The sequence below is a fragment of the Capricornis sumatraensis genome, chromosome 16 (assembly GCF_032405125.1).
Source record: "Capricornis sumatraensis isolate serow.1 chromosome 16, serow.2, whole genome shotgun sequence".
Classification (NCBI taxonomy): Eukaryota; Metazoa; Chordata; class Mammalia; order Artiodactyla; family Bovidae; genus Capricornis; species Capricornis sumatraensis.
The window spans coordinates 32,094,003-32,109,306 of record NC_091084.1 but is presented as its reverse complement, the minus strand read 5'-3'; the positions used below and the strand labels follow the sequence as shown (position 1 = coordinate 32,109,306).

Sequence of the window (15,304 nt, the reverse complement as noted above, 5' to 3'; positions counted from 1 at the left end):
TAGTATTTGGTTCTCTTAGCAACCTGTGAGCTAGAGAGGACTGGATTATCTACCCCATTTATCAGACGAGGGAGCTGAGGCCCAGAAAGGTGAAGAAGCTGGTGGCTCCTCAGCTGGGCTTCTGCCCAAAAAGCAGCACATTCAACCCTCATCAAAATTAAGGGTGTGGAGGGATATTTACTGCCATGGAGCAGCACTGATAATATATCTCTAAATGAAAATACAGCTTAAGGAATAGTATGTACAGTATGACTGTTTTAAAAAAAACAAACATGGTTACCAAGATACATGGAGAAGAACGTAAAAGAGGTTGTGCGTGCGTGCGTGCTAAGTCACTTTAGTCATGTCTGACTGCAGCACTATGGACTATAGGCTGCCAGGCTTCTCTGTCTATGGGATTCTCCAAGAAGGCATACTGGAGTGGGTTGCCATGCTCTTCTCCAGGGGATCTTCCCGACCCAGGATCTAACCCGCATCTCTTCTGTCTCCCGCATTGACCGGTGGGTTCTTTTACCGCTAGTGCCAACTGAAAAGCCTGAACAAGAGGTGACTTCCCATCAGGTGATCAGTGATACATCTGAGTGGTGGAATCATGGGTTGTCATTTTCTTCTCAGTATTTGTCAATAACCCCCCAGTTCTTCTAAAAACAGATAATTATTATTTTTATAGTCAGAAGTTTTAAAATAATGACTGCTGGAAAATAAAAGACCAGCACACAGGGAGTCGGGGTGGGGGCTCTGGCGGACCCTGACCACCCTCTGCCCTCTCTCTCGACCAGGTGCCCACGCCCAGATGGTCCAGGTCAACGACTCCATGTACGGCTTCATCGGCACGGACGTGGTGCTTCACTGCAGCTTCGCCAACCCGCTGCCGGGTGTGAAGATCACCCAGGTCACATGGCAGAAGGCCACCAATGGCTCCAAGCAGAACGTGGCCATCTACAACCCAGCCATGGGCGTCTCGGTGCTGGCCCCATACCGCGAGCGCGTGGAGTTCCTGCGGCCCTCCTTCACAGATGGTACCATCCGCCTCTCCCGCCTGGAGCTGGAGGACGAGGGCGTCTACATCTGCGAGTTTGCCACCTTCCCTGCAGGCAACCGAGAGAGCCAGCTCAATCTCACTGTGATGGGTAAGCTGACCTGACCGTGCCTCTCTGCTTGGGCACATCCTGGGGGCTGGGCCATCTTCAGTGGATGCAGAGGTTCTCCTTGGGTTGGCATGCTCCCAAGCTCTGGACGTGGCACTTTCAGTCCCTTCTTGTCATGCTGTCCCCGTTCACTAGGGATGGAGGCTGGCCTTAGCTGTGGGCAGAGTTGAGGATCAGTATTCAGGTTGAAGCCCCACTGTGGGGCACTTTCTGGGTGGCCAGGAAGCAGGCAGACACCATGGTAGGAGAGCATGCCGACTCCAGGAAGACTTGTGCTTGACAAAAGCTCATACAAAGAAGAGAGCAGGAAAGGCATGGGTGAGACCCAAGGAGGTCCCTGTGAGAAGTGCTGGGAGGGGCCTTGGTGAAGCACAGCTGAGAGGCAAGGATGCCCAGGGTGACCTTGAAGCAAGGCCTGGCAGGCGCCTGCCCTCCCAGCCTGTGCGTCCTTGATAAGGCAGCAGAGCCAGACCCATTGCGCTCTCTTGTTCCCGGCAGCCAAACCCACCAACTGGATAGAGGGCACCCAGGCAGTGCTTCGAGCCAGGAAGGGGCAGGATGAAAAGGTCCTGGTGGCCACCTGCACGTCAGCCAATGGGAAGCCTCCCAGTGTGGTGTCCTGGGAAACGCGGCTGAAGGGCGAGGCGGAGTACCAGGAGATCCGGAACCCCAACGGCACGGTGACCGTCATCAGCCGCTACCGCCTGGTGCCCAGCCGAGAAGCCCACCGGCAGTCCCTGGCCTGCATAGTCAACTACCACATGGACCGCTTCTGGGAAAGCCTCACCCTCAACGTGCAGTGTGAGCGCGGCAGGGCGTTGGGGGCGGGGCCTCGGGGCGGGGGCGGGGCACATACTGTCCCCTCCCACCACCCCCGCTCTTACCAGCCCTCCCTCCTTTTCTTCCCACCTCCTGCCCCTCTCCCCACCCCTTCTTCCCTCACCGGCTTATCCTTCCTTCCTCTTTCCTCTTCTCCTTCCGCCTCCCTTTCTGGGGGCACTTTGTTCTCCCGTCCTCTCTTGCCCTGTCTTCTCCCTTTGCCTGCCCTCTCCCCACTGCCTTGTTCCCCTGCTGCTTCTACTCTGAGGGTCTGTGACCTCCCAACCCCTGTCACTCTTCCCTCATCTTCTGGCTTTTTCCTTGTCTTTTCCCCATCTGAGGCTCATCACCCTCTGAGGCTCCCCCCGACCCCCCGCCCCAAGTCCTGTTCTCCTGACCTCATCCTTTCCAAACATCACCCCTTGTCTCACAGACGAGCCCGAGGTGACCATCGAGGGGTTTGATGGCAACTGGTACCTGCAGAGGATGGATGTGAAGCTCACGTGCAAAGCCGATGCCAACCCCCCAGCCACTGAGTACCACTGGACAACGTAAGTGCTGCGGGGCTGGCGGGTTGCCTTGCAAGGAACCTTGCTGCACCCATTCCACCTGCAGAAACCTTGGGCAGGGAGGAAATGAAGGTCTAGATTCAAGTTTTTCAGTGAGAAGGAGAGAGGCCATGAGACACACACACACACACACACCCTCCCATGTTTGACTGCATCAGGGTCAGCAGGACAAACCATTCTGCCAGGGGGCTTCCCTCGTGATCTGCCTCCTTTCTGCTCCCTAATCAAGAACGTTGTCATTCTCCTTTGGTGATTCAGTCTGAGTCACTCCCATCCCAGCCCCCAGTATTTATTTTTACCGAGGTGTCCCCAGGGAGGCTGGCTTTCTGGAGCATCTCAGATCTCTCGGTTTCTTTTCCTTCCCTCCAGCACCCCCAGATTCTCAGGGAGAGGCGGCAGTCAGCCCAGAACACCTGTGTCCATGGAGTGCTTGCCCCAAGGCCAGTCCCATTCTTGGCTTCGTGGTTCGGGGGCTTAAACCTTTCCGGGTCTAGTCTCCCCCTCCAGCCAGCTGTGACAGCCTGAGCCAAGGTTCTTCCCAGAGAACAGCTGGATGGAACACACAGAAGGAGAGGGGCATGGGGAAGCCAAGAAGTAGGTTGACTTGGGTGGCCAGAGGATGGCTGCCCAGACTGTGTCTGCGTTCTTTTTCCAGGAAGTAGAGGCACTGGCACACCCTAGCTGTTTGTTACCATCCACTTCCTGGGACCAGGAGTGGCTCTGAAGGTGTGAGTGGCCAGGGCTTCCTTGCCAGTTTCAGTTCTGGGTCCAAAAGTTTTGTGGCACTGAGGATCAAGAGGAAGGAAAAGGGTCTTCTGGAAAAGGAAACTTCTGGAACTCTCCCGGCATAAAAAAGACTTGTGATATGCCCAGCAAGGAAAGGAGATGGTGAAATGGAACACAGTTCCTAAACATGGGTCAAGTCTCATTACCCGAGTAGCCTGTTAAAATTCTAGGCCAGGACCCCAGCTTTAGTAGATTTGAGGTTGTTGTTATTTAGTCACTAAGTCATGTCCAACTCCCCACAACTCCATGAACTGTAGCGCACCAGGTTCCTCTGTCCATGGGATTTCCTAGGCAAAAGTACTGGAGTGGGTTGCCATTTCTTAACCCAGATTTGGGGTTAGGACTCTAGGTTATTAACCAACTGCCTAGGAAACCAAGAACTATCAAGAACCAGTGTAGTAAAAAGAGCAATGTGCTGAGAGTCCAAAGAGCTGGTGAGATCTCCAGTTGTCACTTTCTAGCTATGTTTCCTTGGCCTTGAACCTGGTTTCTCTTACATAGTGTCTCTTAGATGCTGTGGGGCCAGTATCTACCTGTGCCATCTGCATTTCGGTGCTGTGATGAGCAAATGTGAAACACAGAATAATGTAAAACTGCCACATGCAAGAGATTACTGTTGCTTTTGTTGTTTTTACTCCTTCCAAGACAGATGCTGCCTATTAATGCAGCCAAAGGGCTGATGGTCTTGGAGTCAGGTGGGTGACACAGGGGTAGCTTCGTGGGGCTGGAGAATCATAACGCTCTGCCTTGTCTCCCAACCCCTGCAGGCTGAATGGCTCCCTCCCCAAGGGCGTGGAGGCCCAGAACAGAACTCTCTTCTTCAGGGGACCCATCAGCTACAGCCTGGCAGGAACCTACATCTGTGAGGCCACCAACCCCATCGGCACCCGCTCAGGCCAGGTGGAGGTCAATATCACAGGTAGGAAGCTGCATTCTTCCCTGCCTCTCCCCACCCACTGCTTCCTCAGCTGCCAGCATCCCCCACCTTAGGGCTGGGTCATGGGAGGAAGTTTGCTTCTCCTGTTCCTGCTTCTCTGGTTCTCCTTTGAGCTGTGGCCATTGGTCTCTCTTTCCTCTATGAAGGCTGTGTGTGAAACAGGGTGACCCCGCTCAATCAGAATGGGCAGGGCGGAGTCTTCAGGAGGGAAGGAGGAAGTGCTGTTTCCAGCAGTGCTGGGGGTGCTGGGGGCTGGGGGCTGGTAAGAGCCTTCTCCTGGATCTGCAACAACACACCTGTGATGCTGGCTTGGTGGGGTGGGCTGGAGGGAGGACCTTATCTCCTCTGAGTTCTGCTCCTGTAGTTCAGAAAATCCTCATGGGCTGGAGGGTGGGGCTTACCTCAAGCAGGGATTCAGAGGGGAAGGCCAGGAGGAAGCCCAAAGTCACGGTGGTCTGTGTGTGCTGTGAGTGGACTGCTGTTTTCCCTGCATTTTTCTCTGTCAGGGCAGATGGGAGGGAGATTCAGCCTCCTGACCTCTTAGGGCAAAGAGAACACACGGGTTGGGATGTTCTGGGGGAGACATCACATGAGGTGTGAAAAGAGTGTGGGCTTCCGTGTCAGCAGCTGCACACAAGCCCTCATCTGTAAAATGGGCATATTATGACGTGCCTGCAAGACTTGTTGTTAGAATTTATATATGTAGGCCAAGCACTCAGCACAGACCAGTCTGTCAATAAATGGCCCATGTTCAATGGTTATTATCTTGGCTCTGTCATTATCATTATTAATGGAAGGATCAAAACAAGCTGATAGAGGGGTAAACTGCCATCACAACTTTGCAACCAGGGTGTCTTTAACCTGTACCTGAGCTAGCTGCAGGGTGAGAAAGTGACAGGAAGAAACTCTTAGGATGGGAAGTGACCTGTGAGGGTGTCATGCTGCTACAGAGCTGGATAGGAAGTGACCTCATGGAGACATGAGCTAGGCTCAGGGATATAGGAAGTTGGATGGTGGTTACTGGGCTCCAGGAGCAGAGCTTGGGCAAGTCCTGAGGATGCATTGGCTCTGAACCTGTTTCTCAGAAGTTGGAGGCCTCATCTAGGGGTACATACAAGGCTCAGCTGCTGATAGAACATTCCAAAGCTGTCCAGGGGCTGTACCTACCTGTCTTCGGGGCCGTTCTGCCCCCTGTCTAGCCAGGGGTCAGGAAGAGAGTGGAGTCACTTGTCACTCGCTCTTTCCTTCAACTCCCTGCCTTTGGCTCTCGGACTGGTTAAGGTGGTAGATGTGTCAGAGGGACAGAAAATTTTTAAGGGCATGAGCCCGCTGTGTCCCCCTTTGCCTGGCAAAATAATAAACCTATTCTTTTTGACTTTACCCCCTCCCCCAAAAAAGAGGTGTCAGAGGTGGAGCCTGGAGACAATCTAGGATTTGGGGGGTTCCCATAAGTTGGCAAGGATGGAAGGGCCAGAGTCACACACTTCTTACGCCCTGGAGAAAATCTGAGCAAAGGAAAGCTCAGAAAGAGCCTCCTGGGGGCATAAGCTCTGGCCCTGGGGCCATGCGGCATAGAAGGGTGAACACTGGTCATAAGGGAACGTGCTCCCCTGGGGGAGGCAGGTCGTGTGAGGGACAGCACAGACGTGGCCTGACTCTGTTTGCGTACGGGCTCGTCCTGGCTCTGTGTGGCCTTCACCTTGTAGAGCCTCAACTTCATATGGAGATCAGCATATTTATCTCGCTCTTCTTATACTCACGCCAAGTCCACTTTCCACATCCCAGCACACAGCGTGGATGCCCTGACACAATCACTACATCCCCCTCAAGCAGGGAGGCTTTCTGGGGAAACTGCTGAGTGGGAAATCAGGGCCAGAGGCCAAGAAACCCCAGAGCAATGACATCCCATTGATCCCATTCCCCAGCATGAGCGGACTGGCCAGAGGCCTCAAGGCCAAATGGTGTGCCCTTCCCCAGAGGCAGGGCCAGGACAGGAAAGTCAAGGCCTCCCTTCTCCCAAAAGTCAAGGCCTCCCTTCTCCCAAAGAGACGCGGGACCACCGTGAAGCAGGGCTGCCCATCAGAGGGAGTCATCAGATCCAGGAGCAAGGGGGAAGGAAAGAGGGCAGCTTCCCAGATCCAGGCTGGGAACAGAGAGGAAGGAAGGGAAACCAGCGTGGAGCGGGAGCCATCTCCTAGGGCATGATCGCACCAGTGGCGCCCTCCGTGGGGTCTGTGGTCAGGCCGAGGTGGTCTTTAGGGAAAGGTGAATGGGGCAGGGGGTCACACAGGGCTCCAGCTAGAAGAGGCGCTCAGCGTGTCCTCTCGTATCCCTGAGTACAGAGCAGGGTGGGGGCAGCCACCAAAGATTCACACATCGGGGGTGAGAAGGGCCTTGTATAAGGGGACTCTGTTGTTGACAGCCCAGTTAAGCAGGAGCCAGGGAGGTGTGATGCTCGCGGAATCATTAATGGGCCCAGGAGCTGTGTAGCTAGCCGTCCCCCAGGGAAGGTCTCTCAGCCCCTCAGGAAGACTCAACCAGGCGGCCTGAGCCTTTTCAGAGCTGTTTGTTCTCATACTCAAGGGCAATATCCGCGCAGCCGCGAACCCCACCTGCCTTCATCCCTGTCGACTGGTCTCTGGGGGGAACACAGCCTTGCCCTGTGCTCCAAGCCCTGCTGGTCTGGAGGGAATGCATGAACGAGATGGATAAGTGGAAATTTAATTTTTCATTCTGGCCATCCATCCAGGTAATAGTTCTGCCCTGGGCTCATCTGGAGAAGGAGAGACGAAGAACAGGGCGGGGAAAGGCGTGCAGCAGGGCGTGTGCCAGAGACACATGTGTGTGCAGGGTCACCGCATCGCCTGTACAGATCCACTTTATCCCTGACTTCTTGGGGCAGTCCCGGATCCTGGGAAAGGTCATCTCTGAGTCGTTCCTCCAAGGATGAGTGGTGGGCGATGATGGGGAAAGTGGGGGCTCCCTGGCAGGCGGAGCATTTGGAAGGACAATGGCTGAGCAAGTGGGCAGGAGCAGAGGAGCGGGGCTTCCTCCCTCTTGGGCACGGGGAGCCTCTGAAGGGTGCTCAGCAGAGAAGCAGCGAGGTGAGGAGGGTGACTAAGACCGAGCGCCTGCGGGGCTGTGTGGATGGCACTTGGGAACCAGTTAGGGGTTGTGTGCACAATGAGGGTTTTTCTAGAGGGAAACCACAGGCCAGGCTGTGGCCGTGCAGCTGAGAGCAGAGGAGACAGACCCACCAGAGTTTGCAGGTATGCTTCACGGGGCCCTCAGGGAAGCCCATTTCCCAAGAGCAGCTTCATGGATTTGGCCCCAAAGCTGTGAGTTCTCCTTCCTCCACCTTCTGAGGGCAATGCTGGGGGCCGAGAAGGAGCCTAGGGTATAGCCTTGACCAGACTAAAGAGGCCAAAGGAGGCAACATCAGTCCGGTGCATGTGACAGGGGTGTCCTGAGAAGAGTGTCCAGAGCCCTCCCAGGAGCCGGCAGGGAAGCCCCTGGAGCGCAGGGGGTCCCCAATGTCCATTTCTGGTGCAGAGCCCCTCAGCCATCGGGGTGGGGAGAGGGGGTGAGGCAACAGGGTCTGCACCTTAGGCTGGGAGTCCTTCCGACCCAGGGTTGGTGGGGCTTGGAGGTCCCTCTGGAGGGGAGGGCTGTGTGAGCCTGTGAGTAGGCGTGTGCCTCTGAGCATGTAAACGTGCACGGGCAAGCAGGAGAGCGCTGTCTGAGTGCTGAGCGTGCAGAGGGCTGAGGGCCTTCGTGCCCTGCTCCAGGCCACACATGGCAGCCCGTTGGGGAGCCTGTGGGGTGGGCAGCTGCGTCTGTACCCCTGGGAGGATTCAGTTCTCCTCCAGCGCCGCCGTGATGAGGCCCTGCCCGCTGCTCTGCACGGTGCGCAGCTGCTGCAGCTGCAGAAGGGCTTCCCAGAGCTTGACCTCAGGCCTCCCCACCCCCGCCCCCGGGCCTGCAGCGCTGCATGCTGGGAGGTGTAGTTCTCACAGCCTCCCCGGCCGAGGCTTCTGGGTCCCGCGCTCTGCCTGCCTGCCTGCCTGAAGAAGCAGCGGGCGTTGAGAAGCCCAGACGTTGATCCCAAACCTCCTCTGGATCCTAGAGCCAGACTGTAAACCCTAACTAACCCTCACTCTACCTCCGAGCCATCAAAGGCCCCCACATACCAGCCCACCCACCTCAGTCAGGAAACCCCTAGACCCAAGGAAATGTGGAGCCCCCACTGCCCTGGGGTCCCAGCCAGTCTGTGATCCCAGAGGGGAGGCTGCCGGCCTTCAGCAACAGGGCCTGGCTGCCCCTTTGTTAGCGGAAGTGAGGGGAGCCGGCGGGGCCCCCACCAGGAAGCACACAAGACCCCCACAGCCCAACTCTTCTCTCCCGCCAGCTGCGGCCTTTGAGGCTCTGCTCCTGGCACGAAGACAGGAGCTACTGGCTGAATGTGACAGCTGGAGGGGTGGAAGGGGAGGGTGCTCCATTCCACACCAGGCAGCCACCTCTGCTTACAAATGAGTTAGGTCCCCACATCCACTCCTTCCACACCCTCACTCAGCATCTTCACGTTGAAGTCTGCAAGGCTGGAAGGTCATCCTAACCAGTCCTCTGCCTCTAGGCAGGCTGACCCTCAAGTTGGCAAAATAGCCAAGGTTCCCTTTGGTCCCAAAAATCTCCAGGGAAGAATAAGCTGGCTTAGGACTTAGGGCATGCTTGCATGCATGCACGCATGCATGCTAAGTCGCCTCAGTCGTGTCCGACTTTCTGTGACTCTATGGACTGTAGCCCGCCAGGCTCCTCTGTCCGTGGAATTCCCCAGGCAAGGAGTAGGACTTAGGGCAGGGGGGATTATATGAAGGCTCTAGAAGGGAAAGAGGCCTACAGACTCACCTCTAAGACATGACCTTGCCTTTGTAGTATTCACTCGCCAAATGTTCTTGAACTCTGACCATGTGCCAAGCAGCCTATGTGCCTCGGGGTACATCGGTGAGCCAAAGCCGCTGTCCCCATGGAGCTTACGCTTTAGCTTAAGGAGGACTACAACAAATAACAGATAAAATACATTTGAAAAATTATGTGGTCATTTTGAAGGTGATATGGAAAAAAGAAAAAAGCAGGGTAAGGGATTCACAGTGCTAAGGGCAGGCTGTGATTTGCAATAAGTTAGTCAAGGAAGGTCTCTGCGAGACGGTGACCTCGATGAGAAGGAGGCAAGGGAGCGAGCCTAGGACCCCTGGGGCAGGAGCCTTCCAGGGTACAGAGCTGCCAGTGCAAAGGCCCTGAGGAAACTGGGAGCAGAGTGAGCTAGGAGGAAAGCAAGAGATGAAGGCAGAGGCACAGATCATGGAGAGCGTCTTCAGCTCTCAGAGTTAATGGCGTCTCTGTGGCTGCCGTGTTGAGAATAGTCTATAGAGGAAAGGGAATTGGGGAAGCCAGTTAAGCAGCTATTGCAATAATCCAGGTGAAAGATGACAGTGGTTGGGATCAGGGTAGTAGTGATGAAGAAGGTGAGAAGAGGTCAGGTGCGAGATTTACTTTGAATTTGGATTTACAGCTAGTTTGGGACACCAGCCACTCATGAAATGGGTAATACAGTTAACCTTACCAGACCATGATGAGTAGGCCCTCCAAAATCCAATGTAGTCAAGTGAAAAGTAGGAGGGATTTGCTTTTCTTGGGTTTCTGTTTCTACAGAAAGCATAAAAGTAAATACAGTGGAACTAATGTTGTACACAACTGTAACACACTGAGTTGTCAGTCCCCAATTATCATGATGCTGCCACCTCCTCCACCCCTTTCCCTGTTCCTGCAGAAGAGAATTTTAGCCTCTTGAAAACTGGCAGAAGGACCAGAGCCAATCATGGTAGATCCTAATTTGCATTTATTGCAAGTTGCTCTATCAGGCTTTACTGTAATATGTTATATGGTTAACAAAATGGAATGAGCTCTTGTTTAGATAAGAATGAGAGCTACAGACCGCTGGTAGGTAACAGTTCTGAAGGAAAAAGAGAAGTGTGAGCTGGAGATGAAAAAGCAAAACAAAGAAGAGACAGAAGAACTAAAATAGGCAGGAGGGGATGAGGTAGGGCGGTTCCTGGCAGGGGAATTAGCAAGAACAAAGACCTGCAGTAAAGAATGAACTGGACAGCAAGTTGGCCAAACCCGAGATGAAGTTTTGAAAACCAGACTGGCGTGGTCCAACAGGCAATGGGGACGTCATTGCGAGTCTTTGAGAAAGGGAGTGATAGTGTCTACACAGTGAAAATTAACCTGATGACTGTGGATGGGGTGACTAATGCGGGGCAGAGACCAAATGAAGGTGGGAGATTCAGGGATCCACTATAACAGTAAAACACGGTGTCAGGAGAGAAGCTGCTCAGTAGGAAGAGTCCACAAGATTTGATGGCAGATTTTGACCCAAGAGATGAAGAAGGAATAGTCAAAGATAAATGAAATTCCAAGCCAGAAGAGCAGTCAAATGGTGTTGAATGTGGTGTTGAATGGAAGGGGTTTGAGGGAAGATGGTGGACACGTTGTGGGAGGATGAGGGTGGAGGGGATCCCAAAGGAGGATGTGCTAAACAGAAGAACGTTCAAAGCATGTCCCCAAATACTTGTCCCGTGAATGCTCCTTGAGTCACGAAGGGTGGGGTTTGTGTTCCAGTAGGCTAGGAAGCACTGCGTGTTCCTTACAGTTCACAGTGTGCGTAAGAAGATGGGCTCTGATGCTTCATCTACAGTGCGTTTCCCAAAGCATTTGGGCCCGGTATTTTTGCCCACCCTCTGAGCCGATGGCTCGAGGTTCCATGGCCACGTCTGGGAAACGGTGGTCTGTGAGGCCTTTGGAGTTAAAGCCTCAGAGTTGCAGGCAGAGCTAGCTACCCGAGATGGTTTGGAGAGCCAGCAGGATTGAGGTAACTCATGACCCTGAGGCCAGGTCTTCCCTGAGGACAGAGAGCAGAGGGTAAGGTCTGAGGATGGAGCCCCCAGCCAGGCCCCTGGGGCAGAGAGAAGGCCCCCACAGTGCAGTCTGCACACAGAACTCTCCAAAAAGAAAGCCGAGGGTCAAGGACTCCTTATATTTTTCGGGAGGCAAAGGAAGCAAGTCAGAAAGGAAGGGTAGGTCTCTCTACCTGATGCCTTCCTTATTCTGCTGGCCTCTCCAAGTCCTCATCATCTTTCAAGGCTTGGCCTCAGTCTTCTCTCCTCCAAAAAGCCTTTCCAAGCACCAGGCCACAATGCTTTCTTGCCCTGCACTCCTAAAGCCCCTAACCACCAGCACCCTTGATGTCTGCATGCTGCTTTGCCTAAGAGTGTCGTTTGGTTCCTCAGCTGGGTCCTGAGTTATTTGTATCCTGTGACTAGTGAAATAAATAGATGGTTGGTACGTGTTTGCTGAGTGGATGGGTGAGTCGGTGGGTGGGTGGAGCGATGATGAGGCAGGTGGCAAGAGGCAAGAGCACACAGGTATGGGGTGAGAACTGAAGAGGAAGCTGGCAGGTTGAAAGTACAGAGGCCGTCAGGTTTCTGCCAGCTGCCTCTTGGGCATTTCTTGTGGTGGCAGCTCCCACCTCACAGGGAGCAGGTGTGGAGCCCTTTTCAAGGCTGTAGACAGATGGGACCTGGTGAACCAGGAGAAGACACTTGAGCTTCAGGGACATTGTTCTGGAAGTGGGAGGTGAGGACAAATATTCCATAAACATTTATTGGGCAGCCACTCGGTGACCCGCACCAAGGACACGGTGACAAGTGGAAAGCTGAGTCTTCAGGGGGTGCGCTTCTTTCTACCAACTACCCCCTGCGAGAGGCCGGGAGCAGGAGCTTCTGGGTGGCTCTGAAACCATCGAGTGGCATTTCGGGGGCTCTGAAGAGCTCTGGTACCATAGGTCTCAGCACAGCAAGAAGCAAAATGATAGATAAGAAGTGATTTATTAGGACTAGGATGCTTGTGAGGCTTACAAGCAGGTGGGCGAGGGGGTGCCACACTCCAAAAACTTACTGGGCTACAGTTTTACAATTAAAAAAAAAAAGTGGGAAGGGAGAGAAGACATCTTTGTCATTCTTAAGTAGACGTCATGCTTCCATCATCAGCTCTTCCTCCAGGTTGAGCAGGAAGTTTCCTTGTCCCCACATGGTCAAGCTAGGTCCACAAATTGCTGTTTTATATGTGTGCAGAGACCATGTCCTAGGGATCGTTAATTTACTGAGTTCACTGGTCAGAATGTGGGCCTCGTGTCACCACTGTTTTATTGCCTGGGGCAGGTCCTGAGCTTCTGTTGCAGGGATTTTTTGCTAAGCAAGCCTGCTTGGTTTTGTGGTTAAGCAAACTTGCTTTCTTGAGTAACCATTAGCTTACAGGGGTCTCCCACATTTTTTCTACTTACAATCCCCTAGTGGGATTAACTACTTAATCACCCACTTTGCTTTGTCTTTACACAAACGGACCCCTTCATGTGGTCCCCATGTTTTCACTAGCCCTTCTAGCATGAGCTCCTGGACAGCCCTTCATGTTCTTTTCTAGAATCCCTGCCCTGCTTCCGCCGCTACAGACAGCACACCACACACTCACACCCCAGACCAGCTCCACTTCTGGGAGGAGGGACTGGCCTCATAGGAGGAACAGGATTCCCACGGAGTGAGTGATGCTGAATCAGGGAGTGAGCTGGCAGAAACCGATTCCCAGAGGCCAAAACATAGGCCCACATCGACCCTCTCCCTTGGCTGGAAGAGAGGAGGGCTGAGAGCAGCCAAGGTCAGCCGCCCAGGCCTGCCCCAGACCTGCCCACTGGCTCCTCCTGTCCAAGGCCAGCCACGGTCTCCAGTGCCACCCTGTGGCGGTGCTGGGCACCACCTCCCTCAGCCTCACCTGGGGACCCCTTCGGCCTCCGCCTGGCCCCAGGGGCACCCACCCGGCCTTCCCTCCTCACCCACCCTCTTCCTTTCTCTTTTCACTTTTTCTGCCTTCTAGTTTCTCCTCCATCCTTAGCGTGCACATATTTGTACACACACACTCATCACAGCAGCACAGGTATGTGGGCTGGTGTGACAGCAAGGGTGTGTGCCCGCACACGTGCTCTCCTGTGTATACTTGTCATCTTTGGTGCTCACGTGCTCTCACGCCCCCTTTCTGCACGGTCAGGCTGAGTGTCTTCTGCTCGTAGCCCACGTTGGCTGCACCCCCGGCCCCCACCTTGCCCTGCAGGGCCAGAACGCAGCCAAGAACCACAGCCCAGGTTTCTGGCACACACAGGGCATCTACAGGGCCAGCACTGGGGCGCCCATCCTCCTGTCTGTACCCTGGGAGCAGATGAAGTCAGGCATGAGGTGCCCAGTCTGCTCGAGGCTCGGCGTCTCAGAAGCCAAGGCATGCTGCTAGGGCACGGTGACCAGCAGGTGTGGGCAGAGGGGCAGTGGTGACCTCCGCACGGGCTTTCCGTGCAAGAGAACGATGTGTCATTGGCTGGTGACCTTGGGAAAATTACTTAACCTCTGTAAGCCCTGTCTCGTCGTGTGCCAGATGGAAATGAATAGCATACTACTTTACAGGGTGTCAGGGACACTGGGTGTCATGCGACTGGCGTGGACAGCGGGTCGTGGCTGGACTGGCTCCCCTTCAAGGAGAAAGTCAGTGTGGAGGCTCTGGGGCCACGGGACTGTCTCCTCCCGTCTTCTCCGGCTCCAGCTACCAGCGCGCTTTCTGGTCTCCTGGATTTGCGGGGTGGGGGTTGCTGGGGCGCCTCTAGAACAAGAGCTGGCCTTGGGCTCACTTCCTGCCTTCGCCTCCCCGTCTCCCTCTCGCCTGCCTCCCCTGCCACCCCTGCTGACTCAGCCGCCGGAGCAGGCACTGACACTGTCCCCCTCCTTCTCTTTTCCTCACCCAGAGTTCCCCTACACCCCATCTCCTCCCGAACACGGGCGGCGCGCCGGGCCAGTGCCCACGGCCATCGTTGGGGGCGTGGTGGGGAGCGTCCTGCTGGTGCTGATTGTGGTCGGCGGGATCGTGGTGGCCCTGCGCCGGCGCCGGCACACCTTCAAGGGCGACTATAGCACCAAGAAGCATGTGTACGGCAACGGCTACAGCAAGGCGGGCGTCCCCCAGCACCACCCACCCATGGCCCAGAGCTTGCAGTACCCGGAGGACTCGGACGACGACAAGAAAGCCGGCCCCTTGGGCGGGAGCAGCTACGAGGAGGAGGAGGAGGAGGAGGGTGGAGGGGGCGAGCGCAAGGTGGGCGGCCCCCACCCCAAGTATGACGAGGACGCCAAGCGGCCCTACTTCACGGTGGACGAGGCTGAGGCCCGTCAGGACGGCTACGGGGACCGGACTCTGGGCTACCAGTACGACCCTGAGCAGCTGGACTTGGCCGAGAACATGGTCTCTCAGAACGACGGGTCTTTCATTTCCAAGAAGGAGTGGTACGTGTAGACCCCTGTCCAGAGCCTCCGTCCCAGCCCCACCCGCACGCCCCCTGCCTGCCCCCGCCGCCCACTCCAGGAGCTCGCCAGAGACTCACGCAGCTGCCCGGGGAACCTGGGAGCCCAGGGCACACGACCTGGCTTTCTTTTGACTTCCTCCCTGCCCCCGGCCCTGCCCCATGGTGTTGTGTTCACTGTGGCTTCGGTGTCGCTGTACCTTTCCTTCCCAGACCACCCCCTTCCTGCCGCCCTCTGCAGGGAGCCCTGTTCTCGTCTTGTGTACCTGGGCATCCCTCCAGGGTTTGGGGAGCCAGCCCTCCCCTGCCCCCAACACTGGAATTTGTTCGTGTCCTTCCCCTTGCTGGTGGACGGCTGAAGGGGCTCCAAGAGGAACAGCCCCCTCCCCTGGACCCCAGATGCTGCTCGTTTTTCCCTGGGAGAGGGAACCCAGCAACCTCCCCATCCCACCATGAGCTGACACAGTAGGAGTTTGGACCCCTGGTCTAGGCAGCCATGGCACGCCAGAGGTAGGGGGTGGGGACAGCTTTTCCAAAGCACCCAGGGCTGTCTTTGTTCGTTAGGTGAATCAAGTTGAGGTCCCCACCTGGAGCCTTG

The 15,304-nt window shown here is 55.3% G+C and overlaps 1 protein-coding gene across 1 annotated transcript in view; it reads left to right on the top strand.

The window, feature by feature from the left end:
- The window catches only part of NECTIN1 (nectin cell adhesion molecule 1), a 68,447-nt gene extending 53,748 nt beyond the window's left edge, over positions 1–14,699 (top strand). Inside the window, exons 2-6 of the mRNA XM_068989008.1 lie at positions 780–1,130; positions 1,647–1,949; positions 2,401–2,518; positions 4,090–4,241; positions 14,155–14,699. Coding sequence (XP_068845109.1) covers positions 780–1,130; positions 1,647–1,949; positions 2,401–2,518; positions 4,090–4,241; positions 14,155–14,699 — 1,469 coding nt within the window. The remainder of the gene's footprint in view (positions 1–779; positions 1,131–1,646; positions 1,950–2,400; positions 2,519–4,089; positions 4,242–14,154) is intronic.
- Positions 14,700–15,304: the final 605 nt, after the last annotated feature.